The following is a 25,588-nucleotide window of genomic DNA, read 5'->3' as shown; positions in this document are numbered from 1 at the left end:
AAAATAAAAGTTAAAAAACAGAACATATATTTATATTATATATGCAAGAAAGGCAATGACATATTGGAATTGTTTATTTTTGCAACATACATGGTATTTATAATGCAATTTATACTACAAGTAGATTTTTTTGTTATATAATTACATTTTTCTAATCGAATATTTTAGTAGTTACAAACATATAATTTTTACTTTGCTTGTGCATTCGAACTTTTTGTGGAAAAAATATAAAATATATATTTAAATATCTCTCGAATGCCTATTTAAATTAGTTTCCAGTGTGAAAACTTTCAAACAAATGTTACATTTAAATGATTTTTGTCCTACATAACTACACAAATGAGTATTCAAATTATTTTCCAGTAAGAAAGTTTTTGAACAAATGTCACATTTGAACGGTTTTTCTCTTGTGTGACTACTCAACTCAAATGGCACATTTAAACGAATTTTCTCCCTTATTATCAAGTAAATGCTTATTTAAAACAATTTTTTTCCATTTCTGACCTTCATTTATATTTGATTTAAAACTATCAATGAATTTCATATCTGACAATTCTGATTCTTTAACTATTTCAAAATCATTTTTCACATTTACATTGAGATTTTTGGAAATGGGAAAGTTAATTATTTGCTTTTTTCTACAATTTCTATTTTTCGGACACAATTTGATTTTGTAATTTCTGCTGATTCATACAAGGATTTACAGAAAATGATGAAGGAATTCTATTTGTTTTGTGTATAAGTTTCCACAAAAACCACACATCATAATACCAGCAATAGTATTTGAGTTTAGGTTTTTTCCATTTTTTATCAGTCCTACAAGGAAAATTAGAACCATTTCTTCAGTTGAATAATACTGTTCCTGGAGCAAAATGGGGTAGAGAAAATGGTCAGAATGTTAGATGCATTTATCAAATTTTAGTTGAGGAAGTTATCAGGTGAAGGTTGAAGGACTATAATGCACGAATAGGTAAAAAGAAACTATACTAGCAAAAGAATATATCATGCAAGTAGATCTGGTGCAAAACAAAATTAAATATTTCCAGTCCGCCTACCCCAAAACAATAAAAAAAATCACAAGAACAATTCACTTAAGAAAATCTCGTTAGGGAGAAGAACTGATAGTTGACATACATCCGAAGAAAGCTAGAATTTGTTGACAACTGATGATAGTTTAACAGTCAAAGATTAATTAATCAAACGACCACTTAATAACAATTTTGATCAAAAATTGTTTGGAAATCGACTTCCTTAACAACTTTTTGCTTCACATTCATTTCGTCTTTATTAGATTTTATAATGTTATTTGATTGAAGAATATAAGTAAATAAATAATGAATTGTGAAACTATTTCTTCTTTTATTTCTAAATTCAGTGTTATGTTAATGAGAACTTAAATGCGAAAGAAGCAATCTGGTTTAAAAGTAGTTCTAATAAAAACAAAAAAAGAAGAAGACATATAACCATAATATTAAAAATTGATAATTTATGGAAAAAATATCACAAAAATTACAATCAAAATAAAATTAGAAAATCAATACAAATTTAATGAAGAAATATAGTCTGAATGGTGTGTATGTAAAAAATGTCAGATAATTTGAACTCGGTCAATTTTACTCAAATCAGATAAAATGAGATATTCACCTCCCCTCTTACTGATGCAGCAAACTTTTGTTTTATGGAAATACCTCATATCAGTTTGACGAATTATTGAGAAGTTTGAGAATATAATTACTTGTTTTTTGATTTCATAATTAAGATTTTTGAATCATTTTTTTATGCGTGACAGCGCAAATGTATATTGAAATTATTTTTTAGTGCAAACGTCATATATAAATGGCTTTATTCTTGTATGACTGCGCACATGTGTAATTAAATTATGTTTTAGTGAAAAAGTTTTGAAGCAAATGTCGCATTTGAATGGCTTCTCTCCCGTGTGACTACGTAAATGTGTATTCAAATTATTTTTCAGTGAAAAGGTTTTAGAACAGATTTCACATTTAAATGACTTTTCACCTGTGTGACTTCGTGAATGTGTATTCAAACTACTTTTATGCGAAAACGTTTTTGAACAGATTTGGCATTTGAATGGTTTTTCTCCTGTATGATTACGCTCATGAGTTATCAAATTATTTTTCAATGAAAAAGTTTTCAAGCAAAATTCACATTTGTATGGCTTTTCTCCTGTGTGAATACGCAAATGTATATTCACACTACTTTTTTGAGAAAAGGTTTTAGTGCAAATTTTGCAATTAAACGGTTTTTCTCCTGTGTGACTACGCAAATGTCTATTCAAATTATTTTTCAGTGAAAAAGTTTTCAAACAAATGTCACATTTGAACGGCTTTTCTCCAGTGTGACTACGCAAATGATCATTCAAATGAATTTTCTGTGAAAAATATTTTGAACAAATGCCACATTTGAATGGTTTTTCTCCTGTGTGAATACGAGAATGTATCTTCAAACTACCTTTATGTGAAAACCTTTTTAAACAAATTTCACAGTTGAACTGTTTCTCTCTAAAGCGTTTACATAAATGTCTGTTAAAGACACTTTTTATTTCTAATCCTGAATTTTTAGTGGAACTCTTTTCTTGCAATTCCATTTTCAAATTGTGTTCATCTATTTCTATTTCATTTTTCACATCTTCATCAAGTTTTCTATGAATGGCAAGATCCTTTTGCCTTTTGTTTTTCTGGTAAAATTTCTTTTCATACAGGAATTTCTTGTGCTCCATACAATGATTTGTAATAAAGTGGTAACGGAATTCTATTCGTTTTGTATATAAATTACCACAAAACCCACAGATCTTAATCCCAATAACAGAATTTGAGTTTAGGTGTAGTCCTGTAAGGAAAAATAAAACTGGTGTTTGAAGACCAGAAAATAAAAAAAAAAAATTTTTTTAAATACACACAACACAATTGTACTACCAGAAAATCTGTAGACCGAACCTGATCTATCAGTTTTCATCTGTAAATGTGTAGTGCCTACAATGGTTTACATTGATAAGGGTTGATATAGGAGTTTTGAGATAGACAAACAGAATCTTATAATTGGATATGGCTTTATTGTTTTTCAAAATATCCTCTATTCAGATCAATTGTTAAAGCATTTGTTCCATGTCCAAAACATGTGATTTGAACACATCAACCTACTTCTTCAGGTGTAGAAATATGAGTGAGTGCTCGCATTATCATGGTGGAGAATGATTTGTGCGGCAACAGCTTTTGTTGAATTTGTCTTGTTTTCAAAGACCTATACAGTCAATTGTTGTTTATTTTGGGGCCGTCGCCTAACGCGACCTTATAAACGAATTTTCTCAACATTTCTTTGCACCAAGCAACACGAGCTTTTTTTGAGCGATTTCCAAATTATGCGGTACCCAACACGACAGCCAAATGTTCACGCAATTTGAATGTATGCGAGCGGAACTAATGCCCAAGTATGCCTTAATAAGTATGTCTACAAATATTCATTTATTTGCTCCATCCCACAGCCTCAGGGACAATTGAAAGGTGGGAAAAATATTATAAAAGTAAATTCCACGTTGTCTACTAAATACTAATATGAAAATTATGAAACTGTAAAAATTTTTGGTTTTTATGTATCAATATCATAGAAGAAATAAAAATTTTGTGATATTATTTCGTGGGTTGTTTATCTATGGTCATCAAACTAAACAAGGAGAGCACTTTTGCAAATTTGGAACACTATTGTTATTATAAGCATAACATGAATTTTCAATAAATTTATGTTAAAATAATCGGAACATTAAAATAATATAAAGTATGTGACTTTGAAATAACTATTATTTATTGTAACTCACCATTAAATTTGATACGCCTTCCATATTTCACTTTTAAATATTTCAATTTGTTTTGAACATATGGTACATCAACATAATGAAAGCTTTCCATATCAGTTTCGACTGTGTTTAGATCTCCATTAATTTCTTGCTTAATATTATACGTACTATAAGTATTCACATTATGAGAATCAGTCATAGGTACTCCATCACTCAATTCTTGTTTGACATTCATATTCCAAATAAAATCCTTTTGGATGTCAATCTCTTTCTTAACAGCTTTTTGCTCTAAATCCATTATGTCTCGATTATATCAAATTAATGATAAATATTTGAAGAGAAACTTATAAATAAGTTCTATTTCCATATTATAGCCTAAACATCTGGAGTTGAGCAAGTCCCAGTAAGTTATGTTATGGTTCGTAAAAAAACAAGCTCAATATTCACTTCCTTAGCAATACTTTGCTTGAAATAAATTTTATCCAAATTATGTTGAATTAATCATAATTGAACTATTTTCAATCGAAGAACAACCCAAGAAAATATATAAACAACTTGTAAGTAAATTCTTCTTATCTTTTTACATAGTAGTCTGAACGCCTGGTTTAGCAAGTCTCAGTTGAAAACAGGCTAGTAAAAAAAGCTGGACTATTTAATATTCATTTTTCTTATTGAAAACGAGAAAAACCAACAATTTATTTAAAAAATCATTTGGAAACCATATTCACCAATCAGCTGATTACGGAGCCCAGAACCATAGACATAGTAATATTAGACGACGCAAATCATGCAATGTCTATTTTGAAGGAGAGGTTCGATGGGTTTTTTGTGATTGGATTGAAGATATTATTCATGTGAAGGACGGGATTTATTATGTGTCTGATATAGGAATTTCCTCTACATGATTCTATATTGAAATTTTCCAAATTCATAAAGAAACAGCCTTTGTTCTACTGTGCGGTGATTGGTGTAACAAGAACAGAGAAATTGTGCGGTGGAAGTAGGATACAAGAAATTTAAGTGTAAAGGTACTTCTATCCACCATACCGTAACTTCTTTTAATATTGAAACACGAATTTAACCGAATGCGTAGTCTAGTATTACTAAGTCTATACCCAGAATATGGAGTACACTTCATATCTAAGAACAATTTCTGGTCACTCTGCATATGAAGATTATCTATGGTGTCTTTGTCAAACTTCTGTTCCATATGACGTTCTAGACGTTAATTAAGTGCAGAATCCCATGGGCTCGACGCTCATGAACTTGCAACACAAGTAACGATTGGAACAAACTTCGGTCGGTCGGACAAGTTTTGTGTCAAGTGTCAAATTTGAAAAAATGTCATACACTAATTGTTAATTTGTTGTCGTCTTCCTAATACAAGATGTTTGATTAATTGAATATAAAATACAAATACACTTCTTTGAAACTATATTTTTCACTATAAATATATACCTTCCTAAGCCCTTTTATGGCCTTCTTTACTAAGTAATAATGTATATACTCAATTTGTCTCTGAATCCAATCATATAACAAAATTTGGTTGTAAGCAAACACAAATGTAAAACTAAATAAATCGAAATGAGTTTGAGTACAAATCTTAAAAACGACAATTTGGAACATCGGTTTGACGCATTGTGCACCCATGTGATTGATTGGGTGCTCAAACTGTATAATTTGAAAGGAACTTTTATTAACTGTGTTAGTATTTATTGAACATCAATTGTAGTTATCAAATTGTACAATTTACGAACCCAATAGAGCACATGAATGTTTAAAATTTTTGAGATTTGTGGGTCAAACTTTGTGAGCTACCAACACAAACTGTAGAATTGAGATTATGTAGAAGGTAAACCATAGTAAAAAATATAGTTACAAAGAAGTTCTTTCCATCATATTGGTATTTTGTATTCATTTAATCGAGTATCTTATATTTTGGACATGGTAGTAAATAATTTGCTGTATGTTTTAAAATTTGACACTTGACCGAAGTTTGTTTTAATTGATTCATGCATGCCAAGTTTATGAGCGTCTAGCTCGAGAGATTCGTGAACAAAGTGCTTAATAAATTCGAAAGCAAGTGATAAGATTTTGTGTTTACAAAAAATGCATTAACATAACATGACAGTATTTTTTTTATATTTTATGTTATCACAAACGAGCCTCCCTAGGTTAGGTTTTCATTTGAATTACCTAGGAACTGGAATTTTATACCCTAAAAAAAACAACAAGTATATATAATAAATAATTATATTTTGTTAACAAAAATGTATTTAATAATTTCTCTTTACTTTTTATTAAAGAAGTTTCCAAACAAACATGACACTGAATTTTTGCTTTGGCTTGACTGAAAAATTTATATTCAAACTATTTTATGTGAAAACGTTTCCAAACAAATCACAATTCAATTGTTTATTTCCCTGATGACTGTGATAATGTCTGTTTAAATTACTTTTCTGGGAGAAAGTTTTTAAACAAACGTCACATTTGAACGGCTTTTCTCCAGTGTGACTACGCAAATGGGTTTTCAAATTATTTTTCGACGCAAAAGACTTGGAACAAATGTCACATTTGAATGGCTTTTCTCCTGTGTAACTACGCATATGACTATCCAAAGAATCCTTCAGAGAGAAAGTTTTTAAACAAATATCACATTTGAATGGTTTTAGTCCTGTGTGACTACGAGAATGTCTATTCAAATGAATTTTCTGTGAAAAACTTTTCAAACAAATGTAACATTTGAATGGTTTTTCTCCAGTGTGACTCAAATTATTTTTACGTGAAAAAGGTTTAGAACAGATGTCACATTTTAATGGCTTCTTTCCTATGTGATTGAGCAAATGATTATTCAGTTGATTTTTCTGTGAAAAAGTTTTTGAACAAACGCCGCATTTGATTGACTTTCCTCCTATGTGAATAGAAAAATGTTTATCCAAACTATTTTTATGCAAAATGGTTTTTGAACAAATTTCACATTTTAATGATTTTTCTTCTGTGTAATTGCACCAATTTCCGTCACTTTTCCTCAATTCCTGACGTTCTACATTGAAATAATTATTTAAGCTGGCATCTTGTTTTAGATCATGTTCAACTATTTCAATTTTTACATTTTCCTTTAAATTTCTGAACACAGAAAGGTCAGTTACTTGTTCCTCCTTTTTGCAACTCACATTTTTTTGGTTGAATTTCTTTTTATTTAGCAATTTCTTCTGTTTTACACAATGGTTTGTGAAAAAGTGGTGTAGTAATTCTATACGTTTTGTATATAAACGTCCACATAACCCACATACCATAATCCCAGTAATAGTATTTACTTTCCAGGGTTTCCAATTTTTTAGAAGTCCTGTAAGGAAGATTCAAGCTGGTTTTTAAAGGGTTCAAATTTTTCATGCAAAACTAATCAAAAAATTAGATGATTATAACGTTTTAATGAGAGGGATGACAATAATAAAGCGAAATACATGGAACTTAACTTAAACTGTCAATGCATTAAATTGGAACCACTACTTTGTTCTTAATTCTCAAGAATTACAACCGGAATAATAATCTATATATTCTGATATTAAAAGTTATAATGAATTTGTACCAAAAATTATTACATGGAGTTAGAATATAAAATTTGAATCAAAATCTGAAAAACTATGTAAGGGTCCATTTTAATAGCACATATTCAACCCTCTTGACAGCATTTGGGCTTCCAATCTCATATCTGATTTTATTCGACCTTAGCATTAATAATTTGTCATACTAATTAATAGCGCTCAAGAATGTAATACAAACATACATAACTTAATAAGATTAATTGTAACTTACCTTTAAATTTTCTTTTGATGTTAGACATGTCAAATCTATAAGATCCATATCCCTTCATTCCATTTGCAAATTTAGATTCTTCCAATATTTGCACCATGTTTATATCTTCATCAATTTCTTGTTTAATTTTCACATTTTGAAAAATTACGGTATCCACCTCGTCACACAATTCTTGTTTTATGTCTGTGTTATTAATTTCATTTTGAAAGGTCTTAGGTGCTTCCTCATTTAATTCTTGTTTAATGTCTATATTCCACAATAAATCATTTTGGATGTCGATTTCTTCCTTAACGAGTATTTGCTCCATATCTATTCTGTCTGAATGAATTAAATAATGTTATTACTTGGATAAAAACTAATAGAACTTTAAAATTGTATCAATAAAATCTACTTCTTTTTTAATATCAGTTTGTCGCCTAAACAAGCAAGTCAATAATTCGTTTTGAAAAGGTCATTTCCTTAACAATAATTAAAAACCAATAATGCTAAATTAAATACTTAAGAATTAAACCGTACTTGTTTTTTTCTGTTCGGATTAGTCACTACTGAATTATAAAAGATAGAATTCTAAAATTTTGTATTGGGTAATTCTTCGCTATAAATATTTTGGTAGAAAATGCCATCGAATATTTTTGACATGGATTTGTTTAGTTATCTTGTCTTTAATATTTTTTGAGGAATCTGTTAACACAGTCGCAAATTATCTTGTGCTTTTTAGTTAGTAAGTTTTGGTATAGTTAAGAAAGCGAAGAAGATTGGACATATGTCAAAGAATGACAGTTTGAAAACTAACAACATTAGTAAATACAATAACAATACATCCAATCAAATGTAAATTAAAACATAATCTCAAAAAAAAAATAACAGAACGCGGACTTATGGTAGATTTTTCATTTAGTATTTTCGTGATTTTCTAAATTTCTTATAACCACAGTAAAAGATATCCTTCTAAAAATCATTATGTGACTGATAAAACAGTGATGACAATATAATTAAAAGTGTAGACGAATTTAAAAAGGTTATTCTATGATGTAGGGGTTATAAGATTAAATAACAATAAACTAAAATCTTCATACAAGTATGGGAAGAATTATCTGGATAAAATATTTGCAAAAAATGTTTCATCTGTATATGGTATGGTATAAATAATTTGTTTTTTCCAAACTTCTAATTTTATATTTAAATTTTCGCTTCATTTATTTTACAATGGAATATATTACACATGTAATGTAATTATAAATACAAGAGAAAGAAAATAAACATCAATTTATGCAATAAGATTATTTTACTTTCGTGAAGCCGGATTTTTTATTGTAATTCTAGAACTGAATGATCGAGAAAATCGTTTTGTATAAATAATCGCTTGTTAATCTGCGAAGAATTCTGTCTGAATAATTTGATGTCATATTGAAATAGTAAAAAGTAAACAATGAATTTAAGTAAATTATATAAGTTAGTGAATACTAAGTCTTACTGGATAAATAGCGAGTAGTTTAGTCCATAGTTTATTGTTATTAGTGTTTCAGATGCACCTCTTAATACCCATTATCGGTTGAATGAAAATCTACAGTTTATAGTACATCTTCTAACAAGTATCGCATTTAAATCGTTGTCCGCCAATATGACTACGTTTGTGAATCGTCAAATAACTCGATCTTGTAAAATATTTCGAACAGATATCGCATTTGAAGGGTTTTTCGCCTGTGTGTACACGCACGTGTCTTATTAAATCGCTCCTATAATTGAACATTTTTGAACAAACTTCGCATTTAAATCGTTGTTCGCCGGTGTGACTACGTTTGTGTTTCATCAAATAACTCGATTTTGTGAAAGTTTTCGAACAACTGTCACATTTGAACGGTCTTTCGTCCGGTTTTTCTTCTGTGTCGATACGCACGCTATGTGTGTAAATGTGTTTTAGTAAGTTACTTTTTCTATAATACAATTTAGAGCATATTTCACACTTGAATCGTTTTTCTCCTGTATGTACAAACATATGTTGTACCAAACTACTTTTAGCTGTGTAACTTTTGTAACAAACTTCACAGTGATAATAAGGTTTTTCACCAGTGTGATTGCGAATGTGTTTAACCAAACTTCTTTTGAGTGTGAAAGATTTCAAACAAGTTTCACATTTAAATGGTTTTGCCCTAGTGTGACAACTCATATGTTTAACTAAACTACTTTGGACTGTGAACAGTTTGGAACAAATTTCGCATTCAAACGATTTTTCATTTGTGTGAATCTTTTTATGATTGAATAAATAACTTGATTCTGTGAAAGATTTTGAACAAATTTCACATTTGAAAGGCTTTTCAGTACTATGAATTCTCTTTGTGTGGCTTATTAAATTTATTTTTCTAGTGAAAAATTTAGTACAACTCTCACATTTGAATGGCTTCTCCCCAGTGTGACAAAGCATATGTTGAACTAAGCTGCTTCGAACTGAGAACAATTTGGAACAAATTTCACATTGATATGGTTTTTCGCCGGTGTGAATGCGCATGTGATGAACTAAATTTCGTTTGCAACTGAGCAATTTAGAACAAACTTTACAAGTAAATGTTTTTTTGCCAGTGTGACTGCTCATGTGTCTGGCTAAACTAGTTTCAAGTGTAAACCATTTGAAACAAGTTTCACATTTGAATGGTTTTTCATTTGCATGAATTTTGTTGTGTTTAACTAAATGACTTAATTTTGCTAATAATTTAGAACGAATTTCACATTTTAATGATTTTTCTTCTGTGTAATTGCACCAATTTCCGTCACTTTTCCTCAATTCCTGACGTTCTACATTGAAATAATTATTTAAGCTGGCATCTTGTTTTAGATCATGTTCAACTATTTCAATTTTTACATTTTCCTTTAAATTTCTGAACACAGAAAGGTCAGTTACTTGTTCCTCCTTTTTGCAACTCACATTTTTTTGGTTGAATTTCTTTTTATTTAGCAATTTCTTCTGTTTTACACAATGGTTTGTGAAAAAGTGGTGTAGTAATTCTATACGTTTTGTATATAAACGTCCACATAACCCACATACCATAATCCCAGTAATAGTATTTACTTTCCAGGGTTTCCAATTTTTTAGAAGTCCTGTAAGGAAGATTCAAGCTGGTTTTTAAAGGGTTCAAATTTTTCATGCAAAACTAATCAAAAAATTAGATGATTATAACGTTTTAATGAGAGGGATGACAATAATAAAGCGAAATACATGGAACTTAACTTAAACTGTCAATGCATTAAATTGGAACCACTACTTTGTTCTTAATTCTCAAGAATTACAACCGGAATAATAATCTATATATTCTGATATTAAAAGTTATAATGAATTTGTACCAAAAATTATTACATGGAGTTAGAATATAAAATTTGAATCAAAATCTGAAAAACTATGTAAGGGTCCATTTTAATAGCACATATTCAACCCTCTTGACAGCATTTGGGCTTCCAATCTCATATCTGATTTTATTCGACCTTAGCATTAATAATTTGTCATACTAATTAATAGCGCTCAAGAATGTAATACAAACATACATAACTTAATAAGATTAATTGTAACTTACCTTTAAATTTTCTTTTGATGTTAGGCACGTCAAATCTATAAGATCCATATCCCTTCATTCCATTTGCAAATTTAGACTCTTCCAATATTTGCACCGTGTTTATATCTTCATCAATTTCTTGTTTAATTTTCACATTTTGAAAAATTACAGTATCCACCTCGTCACACAATTCTTGTTTTATGTCTGTGTTATTAATTTCATTTTGAAAGAAGGTCTTAGGTGCTTCCTCATTAAATTCTTGTTTAATGTCTATATTCCACAATAAATCATTTTGGATGTCGATTTCTTCCTTAACGAGTATTTGCTCCATATCTATTCTGTCTGAATGAATTAAATAATGTTATTACTTGGATAAAAACTAATAGAACTTTAAAATTGTATCAATAAAATCTATTCTTTTTTAATATCAGTTTGTCGCCTAAACAAGCAAGTCAATAATTCGTTTTGAAAAGGTCATTTCCTTAACAATAATTAAAAACCAATAATGCTAAATTGAATACTTAAGAATTAAACCGTACTTGTTTTTTTCTGTTCGGATTAGTCACTACTGAATTATAAAAGATAGAATTCTAAAATTTTGTATTGGGTAATTCTTCGCTATAAATATTTTGGTAGAAAATGCCATCGAACCAGAAATTATACACATATTAAAATAAACAAGGAGCCAAACAAAAATGAACACATATGGACGTGATCTTGAAGACTATGCATCCATGTTTCTAACCTTTTCAATTTTACTAGTCTTTTTATTGGGCAGCATATAATCCCACGGTTTTTCAGCTTTAAACATTTTTGACATGGATTAGTTTAGTTATCTTCTCTTTAATAGTTTTTGAGGAATCTGTTAACACAGTCGCAAATTATCTTGTGTTTTTTAGTAAGTTTTGGTATATTTAAGAAAGCGAAGAAGATTGGACATATGTCAAAGAATGACAGTTTGAAAACTAACAACATTAGTAAATACAATAACAATACATCCAATCAAATGTAAATTAAAACATAATCTCAAAAAAAAAGAACAGAACGCGGACTTTTGGCAGCTTTATTTAAAGTTATGGTAGATTTTTCATGATTTTTTAAATTTCTTATAACCACATTAAAAGATATCCTTCTAAAAACCATTTGGTGACAGAAAAAACAGTGATGACAATATAATTAAAATTGTAGACGAATTTAAAAAGGTTATTCTATGATGTAGGAGTTATAAGATTAAATAACAATAAACTAAAATCTCCATATAAGTATTGGAAAAATTATCTAGATAAAATGTATGCAAAAAATGTTTCATCTGTATTTGGTAACATAATTCTAATTAATGTTTATTCATTTAATATTACGAAAAACATTTTATTTCGTTAATTAGAAATGAACAACTGTACTGCAGTTTAAATATTTTTTTTTAATTAATAAATAAAACTAAATATATGTTCATATTTTAAACTTTCAAATAATTTGAAATCTTTTGAGTAATCCTACGATATTTATCAATATATTTCTTCATTTGTTCATCTCTCAACTGAAGCAAACTCTAAAACTTGTAACCTTACTTCTTCTTTTTTTATTATTATTAAAAAAACGTCAACTATCACAGATCTGCCTATATTTTGGCGTAATTTTAAAATGGAGGCACATTTAATACACTCAAATTGAGGTTAGATGAATTCGTCTAAGAATATTTGGTACAAGTACCATCAAATAAAGGACGTCACGCTGGGTAATTGAAAGGTAAATTAAATGCTTAATAGAACAAATAATAAAAGAGTGTGCAAATGTAGTTAAATTAGTAAGAAAAAATAGTAACTATTTGGACAAAGGACAAGTATCATTGATGATGTAATAATTATGGATTGGATGTTTATAAATAATTTGTTTTTTCCAAACTTTCAATTTTATATTTAAATTTTCGCTTCATTTATTTTACAACGGAATATATTACACATGTAATGTAATTATAAATACAAGAGAAAGAAAATAAATATCAATTTATGCAATAAGATTATTTTACTATTTCCAATTTGCAATTTATGATGAATTTGTGGTAATGAGTTAAAACATAGAAATGATAAAAAACTATAAAGCACTACATCATATGAAACTACAATTACGAACTCGTCCACTGACGTAGATCGTGAAGCCGGAATTTTGTAATTTTAGAAGCGAATTATCCAGAAATTCGTTTTGTATAAATAATCGCTTGTTAATCTTCGACGAAGTCTGTCTCTATAAGTTAGTGAATACTAAGTCTTACTGGATAAATAGCGAGTAGTTTAGTCCATAGTTTATTGTTACAAGTGTGAGTGCATAAATAAATAAAAACGATTATAAAATCTGTAAATAAGTTAAGGAGTTTGACGCCATTCCGTTCTGAGAACGTACTCCGCGCGTCCACCAAATTTTAGATTCTATTAATACAATAGAACAGGACAGACTTCACGATCAATGTCAGTGGACGAGTTCGTAACACTATTTTTTTCTTAAATTGAACCTAATCAGCTTTTAAATAAAATCGAATTATGGTGGTCAATGTCGATTCGAAAATAACAAGTAGTAAATAAACATACGAGGTTTGTCGAAAAGTTCGGTGACTGGCATTAGAAAAAAAAAAAAACAGAGGATATAAGTTATTTTTTCTAGCCACTTTTTGACCGTATATCGGAAGTCGCAAGTCTCCGGATGGCCGAAATGTCCGCGAAACGTCTCTCTCCATCTTGTAGGGAAACGAGAAGTTCGCAAATGGCAGGTCAGGGGAATACGGTGGACGATCAACGCCACTACGAGCCAAGAATTGGTGCGAACAGAAACGTTATCGTGCAGAATGACCCACTCCCAAGTACTGCCGGATACGTCGTTGCAACAGTTTCAAAACTTCCTAGTACAAAGCGACGTTCACGGAAACGAATTCCAGATCGATAAACTCCATCGTTGTATTCACTTTCGAGCCTCGCTTTTTTAGTGCCTTTCGAGACATTCGTTTCGTTTGTCTTTGCGATGCCGTTCCATGGAATCTCTTTTGGATTACGGATCATAGAAACTTGCTCGATCTTCGCGGCAAAGCTCTAAAAATCGCTCACATTCTACTCGACGCCGCTTTCTTTGGTCTGTGCTACAATTTTCTGGAGTAATCACCTTACGTCGATCATCTTCGGATGATTCTCGTCCCCAGTGAAACTTAAGTAACAGCGAACAGCCTCCGATCTGCTTTTTTTTTGATTTGTCGTGGTGTTACTCGATCGTGGTCGTTTGTGTCAAGGATGTTGAGACTTGTCGCACTCATGGTACGTCTACCGGTGTATTTCTAAGAGGCGCATCGAATGACATAACGTTTAACTCGTATGAATACGCAGGTGTTGAATTAAACCGTCTCGTATTGCGAACGATTTTAAGCACGTTTCACATTCGTACGGTTTTTCGTCTGCGTGACGACGCACGTGTCTGATTAAATTACCGCGGTTCGCAAAACATTTCGAACAAATATCACATTCGAACGGTTTTTCTCCGGTGTGTACACGCACGTGTCTTATTAAATCGCTCCTATAATTGAACATTTTTGAACAAACGTCGCACTTCAATTGTTGTTCGCCGGTGTGAGTACGTTGGTGAATGATCAAATAACTCGACCTTGTAAATAATTTCGAACAAATATCGCATTTGAATTGTTTTTCTCCGGTGTGAATACGCGCGTGTCTATCTAAATCACTTCTAAAATTGAACGCGTTCAAACAAGTATCGCATTTAAATCGTTGTCCGCCAATGTGAGTACGTTTGTGATTCATCAAATAACTCGATCTTGTGAAAGTTTTCGAACAATTATCGCATTTGAACGGTTTTTCTCCTGTGTGTACACGCGCGTGTCTGATTAAACCGTCTTTTATTGCGAACGATTCCAGACACGTTTCACATTCGTACGGTTTTTCGCCCGTGTGGCGGCGCACGTGTACCATCAAATTATCACGTTTAGTAAAAGATTTCGAACAGATATCGCATTTGAAGGGTTTTTCGCCCGTGTGTACACGCTCGTGTCGAATTAAATCGCTCCTATAATTGAACTTTTTTGAACAAACGTCGCACTTCAATTGTTGTTCGCCGGTGTGAGTACGTTTGTGAATCGTCAAGTAACTCGATCTTGTGAAAGTTTTCGAACAATTATCGCATTCGAACGGTTTTTCTTCCGTGTGAATACGCGCGTGTCTGATTAAATCGTATTTGATTGCGAACGATTTTAAGCACGTTTCACATTCGTGCGGTTTTTCGCCCGTGTGACGACGCACGTGTCTGATTAAATCGCTCCTATAATTGAACTTTTTTGAACAAACGTCGCACTTCAATTGTTGTTCGCCGGTGTGGGTACGTTTGTGAATCGTCAAGTAACTCGATCTTGTGAAAGTTTTCGAACAACTGTCACATTCGAACGGTTTTTCTTCCGTGTGAATACGCGCGTGTCTGATTAAATCGTATTTGATTGCGAACGATTTTAAGCACGTTTCACATTCGTACGGTTTTTCGCCCGTGTGGCGGCGCACGTGTTCCATTAAATTGTCACGTTTAGAAAAAGATTTCGAACAGATATCACATTCGAACGGTTTTTCTCCAGTGTGTACACGCACGTGTCTTATTAAATCGCTCCTATAATTGAACATTTTTGAACAAACGTCGCATTTCAGTTGTTGTTCGCCGGTGTGGGTACGTTTGTGAATGATCAAATAACTCGACCTTGTGAACGATTTCGAACAAATTTCACATTCGAACGGTTTTTCTCCAGTGTGAATACGCACGTGTCGAACTAAACTATTTTTAAGCTTGAAGGATTTTACACAAATATCACATTTGAATGGTTTTTCGCTGTTATGGATCGACATATGTTCAACTAAATTTTCTTTAACGGTGAATAATTCAAAACAGGTTTCGCATTTAAAAGTTTTCTCTCCTGTATGAATCCGCATGTGTTCGATTAAATAATTCCTCTTTCTAAACAATTTGAAACAAGTTTTACATTTATATAGTTTGTTACGGTGAGATTGTATATTTTGTTTTTGTCTGTAGTCCCTCGAGTGAATATTAAAACGAGTATTTTTCACAAAATGTCGCTTTACATGATTACAAAGATCAAATTTTTTTATGTACAAATTTCCGCATATTTTACAGATAGAAATACCTCCAGGTAAAACAGAATGATTCATAAGTTGCCTTTTCCTTACAATTCCTGTAAATAATAGGAATCAAATCAGATATTACAAGCTTTGTCAGGGTCGAAAATTATATAATAAAGAGCTATTGCTAATATTAAACACATTCACTGCCGTGAAATGGATATTCTTTAATAAATGTGCTGGGAACATCGAATTTAGAGAGGGTATAGTGACCCCGAGCACTTAAGGGCCCTGCAAAATTACTAATTCGCATTTTTTTCCAAAAATTGTTTGGAAATTTCAACCCGAATTGATTAATAATACAAATAAAAAATGTACATCGTTCTACAATGTTAGATGAGCGATTGTCATCATTAACATGGCTGTGCATTATAATTTATATTTAATTTGAAACTAATATATTACATTTGAAAGAGTTCGAGCTTATTTTGATTTCCTTAAGTGAATCCCTTGTCTAGCAGATAATGTGGCGTGTAGATTTTGTGTGAAGTGTGAAACATTACAGAACTCCAGAGCACTACACCTGGAGATGTATGAAATAGGAGATGAAGATCCTGGCAATTACAGCCATTCCACATTCTAGATCCTTTGGGTGACAGTGTGATGACACCCCAATATCTACATACATAGATCATCCTTCAATTGTTCCCCAGGCTCACCCTATTGAAAATTATCTACATACATACATACATACATATCAAGCTAGAATTTGAATTTCCTAAACTTATTACTTATGTACTTAATTTGAACAATTCTTAGAAAACACAGGAAAATCAACTTATTTTACAGAGTTCAATTGATATTAAGTACTATATTGGAGTGAAATAGAACTATATAAATAACGAGGGCTTTCAATTATTTTAGAAACCTAAATCTTCTATACATAATAATTTCCATGAATTTTATTATTATTAAAGTGCAATTTTTCAGGATCTTTTCTGTGTGCTGAGATTTAGTTTTTTGCTACAGTGAAAATTAGTGAATTTTGATAATATATTGCACAGTTAAGCAATTAAATGTTTATATGTGGACTTTATTATTCTTATGAAAATTTATCTACTAACAACATCAAATTACCTTGAAATTTTTATTCATAAAGTAGTTGCTGTGGAATTATTTAAAGCAGTTTCAGTAACTTCTAAAATATTACAATTATGGTATATATAAATCATGAATTTTATATCAAGCCTATTTATTTCTGTTTTATGGTTATTAGGTATATATCTGGATAAGTCTTGTAATTAAATAAAATCTACATACCAATTTTTGATGTTTGTATATTATTTTTTAAAACCATATCGCATTTTAGATCTACATCATTCTCTTCGATTTCACTTTTAATATTTTCACATATTTGTTCTAATAATTCTGCATTATTCTCATATTTTACAAGCACTGGAAATTCGTTTTTTATAACATTACATATGTTAGGATCATTCGTTTCTTCAATAATTCTATTAAAACAAAGATTATCCTCAACAGGCACTTCAATTTCTTTGACAAAAGTATATTCTGGTTCTTTCTTTACTTCCATTATAATTTTTTTTTATATAAACTGAAAGCAACAAAACATCTGATTTGAATATTTATGACATCATCATCAGTCTTCTTTTTTTTCATATTTATATGGACTCCGTATTGTATAACTACTTAAAGATTTATGCTCGATTCTAAGGTTACAATTCTCCAATTGATAAGGATGTGTTTGAATATTCCCTTGTTGATACATTTAACTAATTTTGTAGGTGTAAAGCATTTTTTCTATGAATATCTAGATTCAAAATTATTTATTATTGATATGTCAAAAAAGGCCAACATATATCTGGGTAAACTATTTACCACATCAATTGAAAAATAAGAAGTGCAATTTCGCCATCTCTTAATTTTTCATTGTTACTGTCAATCACTGTCAATATACATGTAAAGAGATTTGTATCCACTGTTTGTTTATTTAGCTAGTAATAGTGAAAGAAAAACTCAATTTATTTATAATTTACCTAATAATGGAGGTGAAACAGGAGCCGGAAAATGTTTTAATTGAAGCGACAACAATTGAAATGAATAAATGTTTTATACCAAATAAAAACGTCGAAGAAATTTATAACAAAAAACACACTGAAAGTAATATGACGGCAAAGGCAAACGAATTGTTATCAATAAAACAAGAACTTGATATTGATCTATTACCTGATTATTCACAGCAAACGTGTATATATAGTCAAAGTGAAATTAATACCATTGTTGATTGTGTCAAATTAAAAGACAATTTGGTTAAAATAAAGAACGCTAAACATTCAAGAGCAGGTATGTACTGTACTGCAATTTATAATGAATAATGAGGCATATAGTGATGTGAAATGTGGTTAATTTACAAATTGCCTTTGTATGAGGTCTAAATTAATTATAATAATGTTCAAAATGAATCCAGAATTTTTTCAAATAATAAAAAACATTAGTATTCATATTTATTCAAAATTAAAACTTTGTATATTTATTTTTAACTAGTTTTTGATTAGTAATTCTCTATTCTTTGTGTTGAGTAATGTTTTGGTCATTAAAATACTAAAGGAAAAAAGTTTTTACATTATTTCGTCAAAAGTGACTAGGATAAGATTAGTACCAACATCTGATTTAGATGAAACTTTACATGTGAGATGTGTTGGCGGTTGGGGTAATGCTATAGAAATTCGCGACTGTGGAAACGCTCCCTAGTGGAGAGGAAAATGAATTCCTGTACCCTGGATGGGTTTTGTAATCGGACAAAAAGGATTTTGGGCTCAGAGCTCGAGGGTATTTGAAAAAAAAGTTGTTAAACTGAGAGTGTAGAGACAAGATTGATACGCAACTAGGAAACTGAGTTAATTTTATCGCAAAAGCATGGAAATCACATTTACCTATCATAAATCAACCTAACCTGTTTGTATTGATTCTATCTCAGTGAGAACAGCTGACAACACTTGAAGGTGAGGTTTGGAGCAACCCTTTTTAAGTGGTTACCTGTCCTCGTTTCTTTTTGAAGGTCACGGTAGTTGAATAGCTGCTTTACTTGACCATTGAGGCATACTGTGGGCAATATCTGGTTACCTTCGCGTCCATTTCACCGTGGTTTCTAATTCTCCACGGGAAAAGCTTTCATGATTGCAAAAAATGGGTCATTGAAGGTGTCCATACCATTCTTTTTGCACCGTCGACACCAGAGGTATTTAACGCGGATTCTACTGCATCTTTCAGCGTTATAAAGCTTCCCAGGATAAACCTTTGGGGAGTACGAGACTCCCCTAGATATTTTTACGAAAAAGGCATTTGAAAACTTCTAGAGAAGTAGCAAAAATTCATCTCTGTAACTTGATATATAAAATTTTTTATATCAAAATATCTCTATTTTTCTTTTATTGATAATATTTTTGTCATATTTACTGGTGAGTTGAAAAAATAGTGTTATTATTATTTACAGGAGCTTCAGTTAGAAGAAGTATGAAACTTTGGGTCTTACCTGGTGGTATATTAATTTGTAAGTTGTGCGGAATCTTGTACATTAGAAAAATCGAGTTATGCCACCACATAACCCAACATATCGTCAATAAAAAACAACTTGGTACACGTAAACATACAAACTACACCATTGAACAAAATAACAAAGAATCGGAACCCATTGAATTTGCCATAAAAGATCGATATGAAAATAAATTAACTAAGGAAAGTTTGCAAGATTCCTCCAACGAAATAACCGCCGATACCGGAAAGGGACGTTTCAAGTGCGATTTTTGTTTGCTATTTTTCAAGGTTAAAAGCCATTTTGTGAAACACGTGCGCACTCATACGGGCGAAAAACCTTTCAAATGCGATATTTGTTTGAAACGTTTCAACCAACGTGGCACATTGAACATACACATACGCAGTCACACCGGCGAAAAACCGTTCAAATGCGAAATTTGTTCGAGAAAATTTTCGGTTAAAAGTAGCGTGGTGATACACATGCGCCGCCACACCGGCGAAAAACCGTTCGAATGCGAATTTTGCCCGAAGCGGTTCACGGTTAAAAATCATTTAATCAAACACACGCGTACCCACACCGGCGATAAACCGTACCAGTGCGAATTCTGTTCCAAAGTTTTCACAGTCGAAAATCATTTAGTCGAACATAAGCGTAGTCACACCGGCGAGAAACCTTACAAATGCGATATTTGTTTGAAAATATTCGCGCGCAGAACGCATCTAGTTCGACACAAGCGTTGCCACACGGGAGAGAAACCGTTCAAATGCGAACTATGCCAGAAATGTTTTTGCGAAAAGGGCGCTTTAAATAAACATTTGCGTCGACACGCCGGCGATAAGCCGCACAAATGCGACATTTGTCTGAAATCGTTTACGGAAAGAGGCACTTTGAATAAACACATGCTGTGGCATACCGGCGAAAAACCGTTCAAATGCGACGTCTGTTTCAAATCGTTCACGTGTAAAAGAAGTTTGGGTAGACACGTCCCAATACACACCGGCGAGAAACCTTTCAAATGCGAATCTTGTCCAAAAGCCTTCATACTTAAAAGTCATTTGATCCAACACTTGAACGGTCACAGAGACAACAAACGATTCCAATGTAAAATTTGTATGAAACATTTCACCCAGCGAGGCACTTTGAATGTCCACACGCGCATCCATACCGGCGAAAAACCATTCAAATGTGACACGTGTCCGAAGATTTTCGCCTGTAGGAGTCATTTGGTGCGACACACGCGTTGCCATACCGGCGAAAAACCGTACAAATGTGAAATTTGTTCGAAATCTTTCGGCGAACGGGGTTCTTTGAATGGACACAAGCGCGGTCATACCGGCGAGAAACCCTTCAAATGCGACATTTGTTCGAAATATTTCACTCAGAGAAGTAGTTTGAATAAACATATGCGGTATCACACTGGCGAAAAATCCTTCAAATGTGATATTTGTTTCAAAATTTTCATACGTTCAACTCATTTGGATCAACATATGCTTTGTCATACCGGCGAGAAACCCTTCAAATGCGACGTTTGTTCTAAATCGTTCAGGTGCAAGAGTAATTTGACTCAACACTTTCGGTGTCATACCGGCGAAAAACCATTCAAATGCGACATTTGCTCAAAATTCTTCAGGTGCAAAAGTAATTTAGTGCAACACGCGCGACGTCATAATGTTGAATGAAATATCACATTTACACATAAATAAGAAGGTTGCCACTTAAGTTTTGACATTGACATATGTCGTTGTCAAATCACAAAAGACGATCGCCCTTCCTCCAAAACATCCCTAAACCAAAATTGATGATTCTGAGCAGTGTTTGGAGATGTACAATCGTAATAAACCCGATTTTTGGGTCGACGTACGGCAATGGGTGAAATATGGCTGTATCTTTTCACAACGGAGTCCAATCGACATTTAAAAGAGTGGATTGCACGTGATAAACCGACTCCAAAGCGTGAAAACACGCAAAAATCGACTGGCAAAGTTATAGCTCAAGTATTTAAGGATCGCGCATCGTATAATATTCATCGATTATCTTTAAAAGGAGAAATCCACAAACATCGGTTAATACTTAGCGTTGTTGGAACATTTGAATGACGAAATCGTGGAAAAACGTCTCTATTTGAAGAAAAATAAAGTGCTGTTTCATCAAGAGAATGCATCGCGCCATAAATCAATGGAAACTAATTAATTGAGCGTCAAATTGCTCCCACATTCACCGTATTCTCCATATCTGAGCCCCAGCGATTTTTTCTTGTTCTCAGAACTTGGAGGATACTCGCCAGACGGACATTTTGCGACTATGGAGTGGTTATCACCAAAATGGCGATAACCACTCTAATTTGAGGCTAAAAATAAATCGCTCTATCAAAAAATGTCTTTAAAGTAAATCACAGAAAATAGTTCCGATCACAATCCTGTCATTTTGACCTTGAAAAGTGCTCTGTACATTTTAAGCAGACTGCCGCTCTAAAAGGGCTCAATTTCGAGGCTTCCGAATGCGAGAATTATCGTTCTGAAGACTGTGTCGGGTCGTGATCAATTCTGGCGTGCTACAGAACCTCCTGACCTGAGTTTTTTGACCAAACAGGAAAATGGAGACGGAAATCAGCAACAAACTGAAAGAGGTAGACCTGCACGAGCATGGAGAGGAACTATCGATAAAGAACTGCAACAGGTAAACTTAACATGGAAATATGCCAAAGAAATAGCAAAAACAGAAGAAAATGGAGAGCCTTCGTCAACTAAATTGGAAGGAATTTACAAACCACGACCTCTACAATCTGTAGTTGGTATATATTGAAATTTTTTAAGCAACGATGAAACCTCTTGCATAATTTTGGCACTCTCCAAAGATGTGGAGTGAAAGTAGGACATTGCTGTTTGACTTTCCTGTCAAATTTGTCTCACAACTCAACTCAAGTACTCTGCGTAGCTTCGGATCGTTGTATCAGTCGCTCTTCCTCCAAAACATCCCCATACCATCGCCGTGTTTTACAGTTGAAATTACACATGGATTTAACATCCGTTCTTCCTTTGGCCTGCGCACAAACTCTCTTCTTTTAGACCCAAAAACCTCAAACTATCTCCCAATCGCCTTATCGCCTTTCCACTATTGAAGTACCCAAAGGTAAATCCCTAGATAGATAGGACTAAACTACAATCATAAACACAGTTAAAAAATAATAAACAATTGAGCCTGTATTGTACTAACAGAGGCTGTGAAAATGGACTACAGACTAAGCAACTGCTCTGGACGAAAACATGTGATGGATCAGGACAAGTGTCCGAAGAAAGCATTGATGTATCGATCGCAGAATAGAAGAAGACGAGGAAGACCTTCCAGGAACTGGAAGGAAGGAATTGTACAGACCAAGAAAGACAGAGCTATCGAGGAACGTGTATTTTGAAAGTTTTGGCAGGTATTAGAAACCTAGGATTCTGGACTATTAGATTGTTTAATGTATAATTGGATATCATATCATTTTTGGAAATGGAGATAAACATGTTTCAAGTCGAAAAATATTTTATACACCTCAATTGGAAAGTGAATAAATAACGTCTCTTTGTAGATAACATTCAGTATTATTCCAATAATTGTTATAATAAGATTTAATACTCAAGTATTAGTAAGTAACTTAAGTATTTCGTAGTATTAATTTTAAGCATCCTCAAATGACATGACAAGCTTCTAAAAAATAATTTGTATCGGAAATTCTGGAATAAAAATTTTATATATATATTTCTAATCTTTCATTTTCCAGTTAATATCATTTCTTATTATATTAAAATGGTACGGTCAATTCCAATACGTATAAAAGTTGAATAATAACTTCACTCAAGAAGTTGCAAGAGCCGCCATGTTGCACTGTTCCTTTATCCAGCGCTCAGTTCTAGTCAGAGCGCTCTGCGTGTAAATAGGAGTGAGCCGCTGCTTATTAAAAGTTAACCTTTCAACAACCGTTGACATGAAGCCGTCTCTGATTAAGGAACAGCACATAAACACCAAGCTAGGCAAAAATGGCCGAAGGAACCAACCGTGAACAACGGGTTCCGGGAAGGCCGAGGACGCTCGTCGTCATCGAGTTTGATGAAAATGTTCGGGGTTGTGACCATAGACAATCAGACTGACAGTTGACGTGCTGTCAATCCCCAAAACACGAAATTCTGACACAAAACCTTGAAATAAAGAAATTGTGTGCGAAAATCGTACCGAAGCTTGATTCTAGGTGTATAGTTCATGAGGAATTTGTACCTACCTCTCGGCCATAAAGTGAACGGAAATTTTGAGGTGTCTCAGAAGCTCTTGTGTCCCGATTTCGATCGGATTTGGCACAAGGAGGCAGGTGGATCTCTCATCAAGAAAATGCGCCCGGTCACTCGTTGTTCATGAGACAATCCGCCTAATTCACACGATTTAACTCCTTGTGACTCATTCTTGTTGCAAAGTGGTTCTTCGAGGGCGGCATTTGGGAGATGTGGAAGTCATCAAGGCAGAAACGACACTGCAACTGAACAGCATCACAACTGGAGGCTTTCAGCCAGTGGAAACGGCGTTAAAAGAAGTGAATCTTGTCTCAGGGAGAGTACTTCGAGGAATGCCTGAATCGTTGTAGAAATAAAGTTTAGATTTTCGACGCGGATTAAACCAACAGCGGTGTGTCGATCAACTCGCTTCGACTTTTGTTGATGGAGCACCATATCTAGCACTGTGTTGAGCTAGTTATCCGAATTCAATCAGGGTCGCACTTCGTTACAGTATAAATTTCGTCGTCGTCGTCCAAAACCGGCTGTTTTCATAAAACATCGGTGCTGTGCATAAACTGTTATTGCAAGATTGACATGTGACATATCGTGCGATTGAGGCATACTTTGGCGTTAGTTCCACTCGCATACAGTCGAGAATGCATGAACAATTGGCGTTCAAAAAGATTTGTTCGCGTTGGATATCGCATTATTTGACAATCGCTCAATAAAGATCGTGTCATTTGGTGCAAAAAATGTTTAAAAACTTTAATCGCCAGGCTTCAAAAGACGTGACAGGCGGCGAATCATGTATCTGAACCCGAAACTAAACAACAATCGACTGTATGGATCTTTCAGGAAGAGTCAAATCCAGTAAAAGCTGTTCGCGCACGAAACACTTCCAAGAAAATAGACAAAGTGTTGAGAATAGAGGTAAATTTTATAAAACAAAACAACATGTCTTAGATTAGTGATTTTATTAAAGTGTGACATTGATGTCTAAAAAAGAAGAAGAAGACAATTAACCGCCTTTTTTAATTACAAAAATTGTGTGTTGTTTAATTTAGCTGCGAAAATTTGTATCGTAAGGATTTAGCAGTTTTAATCATCACAATGTCAGTCTAGATTTAAAGTAACCATTTTGCTTAGACGATTTTGCGTCTCTTCTTCTTTCGAATGATATTCATAAATAATTTGAGATCCAAAATGGATTTAGTGGGTTCACAAGCGATGATATGTGATTTTAAACATTTTTATTTATTAGTAAACATTCTAAAATTCAAATTTCAACAACGTTTTCGTTAGTTTTACAACTAGGAGGACTGATTTGATTATGTCTTGGCAATCCTGTAGATTTCTGATAGGTTAGCCGGTTTTACACAACACTTTTGACATATGATTGACAATTGAAACCAAATAGTGTCAATTTTGTTCCTTCTTGCGTTCTTGTTATATTTTATTGAAATATAATAACAATATAATAACACTTGTGCAAATGGACCCTGATATAAGTA

The 25,588-nt window shown here is 32.6% G+C and overlaps 3 protein-coding genes across 7 annotated transcripts; 1 reads left to right on the top strand and 2 right to left on the bottom strand.

The window, feature by feature from the left end:
- Positions 1-56: 56 nt before the first annotated feature.
- On the bottom strand, positions 57-4,772 carry LOC130895251 (gastrula zinc finger protein XlCGF52.1-like). Its single transcript, XM_057802466.1, has 2 exons — positions 3,830-4,772; positions 57-2,847 (listed from the first exon to the last, which is right to left on the bottom strand). Exons 1-2 carry the CDS (start codon positions 4,104-4,106, stop codon positions 1,808-1,810), a joined length of 1,317 nt encoding a protein of 438 aa, XP_057658449.1. The 5' UTR covers positions 4,107-4,772; the 3' UTR covers positions 57-1,807.
- Positions 4,773-6,047: 1,275 nt separating this feature from the next.
- Positions 6,048-24,671, bottom strand: LOC130894699 (zinc finger protein 883-like). Of its 5 annotated transcripts, XM_057801643.1 has the most exons (4): positions 17,595-17,927; positions 11,188-11,508; positions 7,625-7,942; positions 6,048-7,154 (listed from the first exon to the last, which is right to left on the bottom strand). In XM_057801643.1, exons 1-4 carry the CDS (start codon positions 17,866-17,868, stop codon positions 6,184-6,186), a joined length of 1,884 nt encoding a protein of 627 aa, XP_057657626.1. In that variant the 5' UTR covers positions 17,869-17,927; the 3' UTR covers positions 6,048-6,183. The 5 variants fall into 5 exon arrangements, with proteins under 5 accessions (XP_057657626.1, XP_057657628.1, XP_057657625.1 ...); XM_057801645.1 differs by lacking the exons at positions 6,048-7,154; positions 7,625-7,942; positions 17,595-17,927 and adding exons at positions 8,774-10,717; positions 24,089-24,671; XM_057801642.1 differs by lacking the exons at positions 6,048-7,154; positions 7,625-7,942 and adding an exon at positions 8,774-10,717.
- Positions 18,198-23,571, top strand: LOC130894700 (zinc finger protein 883-like). Its single transcript, XM_057801646.1, has 2 exons — positions 18,198-18,638; positions 19,789-23,571. The coding sequence occupies exons 1-2, from the start codon at positions 18,338-18,340 to the stop codon at positions 21,507-21,509; spliced, it is 2,022 nt and encodes a 673-aa protein (XP_057657629.1). The 5' UTR covers positions 18,198-18,337; the 3' UTR covers positions 21,510-23,571.
- Positions 24,672-25,588: the final 917 nt, after the last annotated feature.

Source organism: Diorhabda carinulata, chromosome 6 (assembly GCF_026250575.1).
Source record: "Diorhabda carinulata isolate Delta chromosome 6, icDioCari1.1, whole genome shotgun sequence".
NCBI lineage: Eukaryota > Metazoa > Arthropoda > Insecta > Coleoptera > Chrysomelidae > Diorhabda > Diorhabda carinulata.
This window is presented reverse-complemented; position numbering and strand designations above follow the sequence as displayed.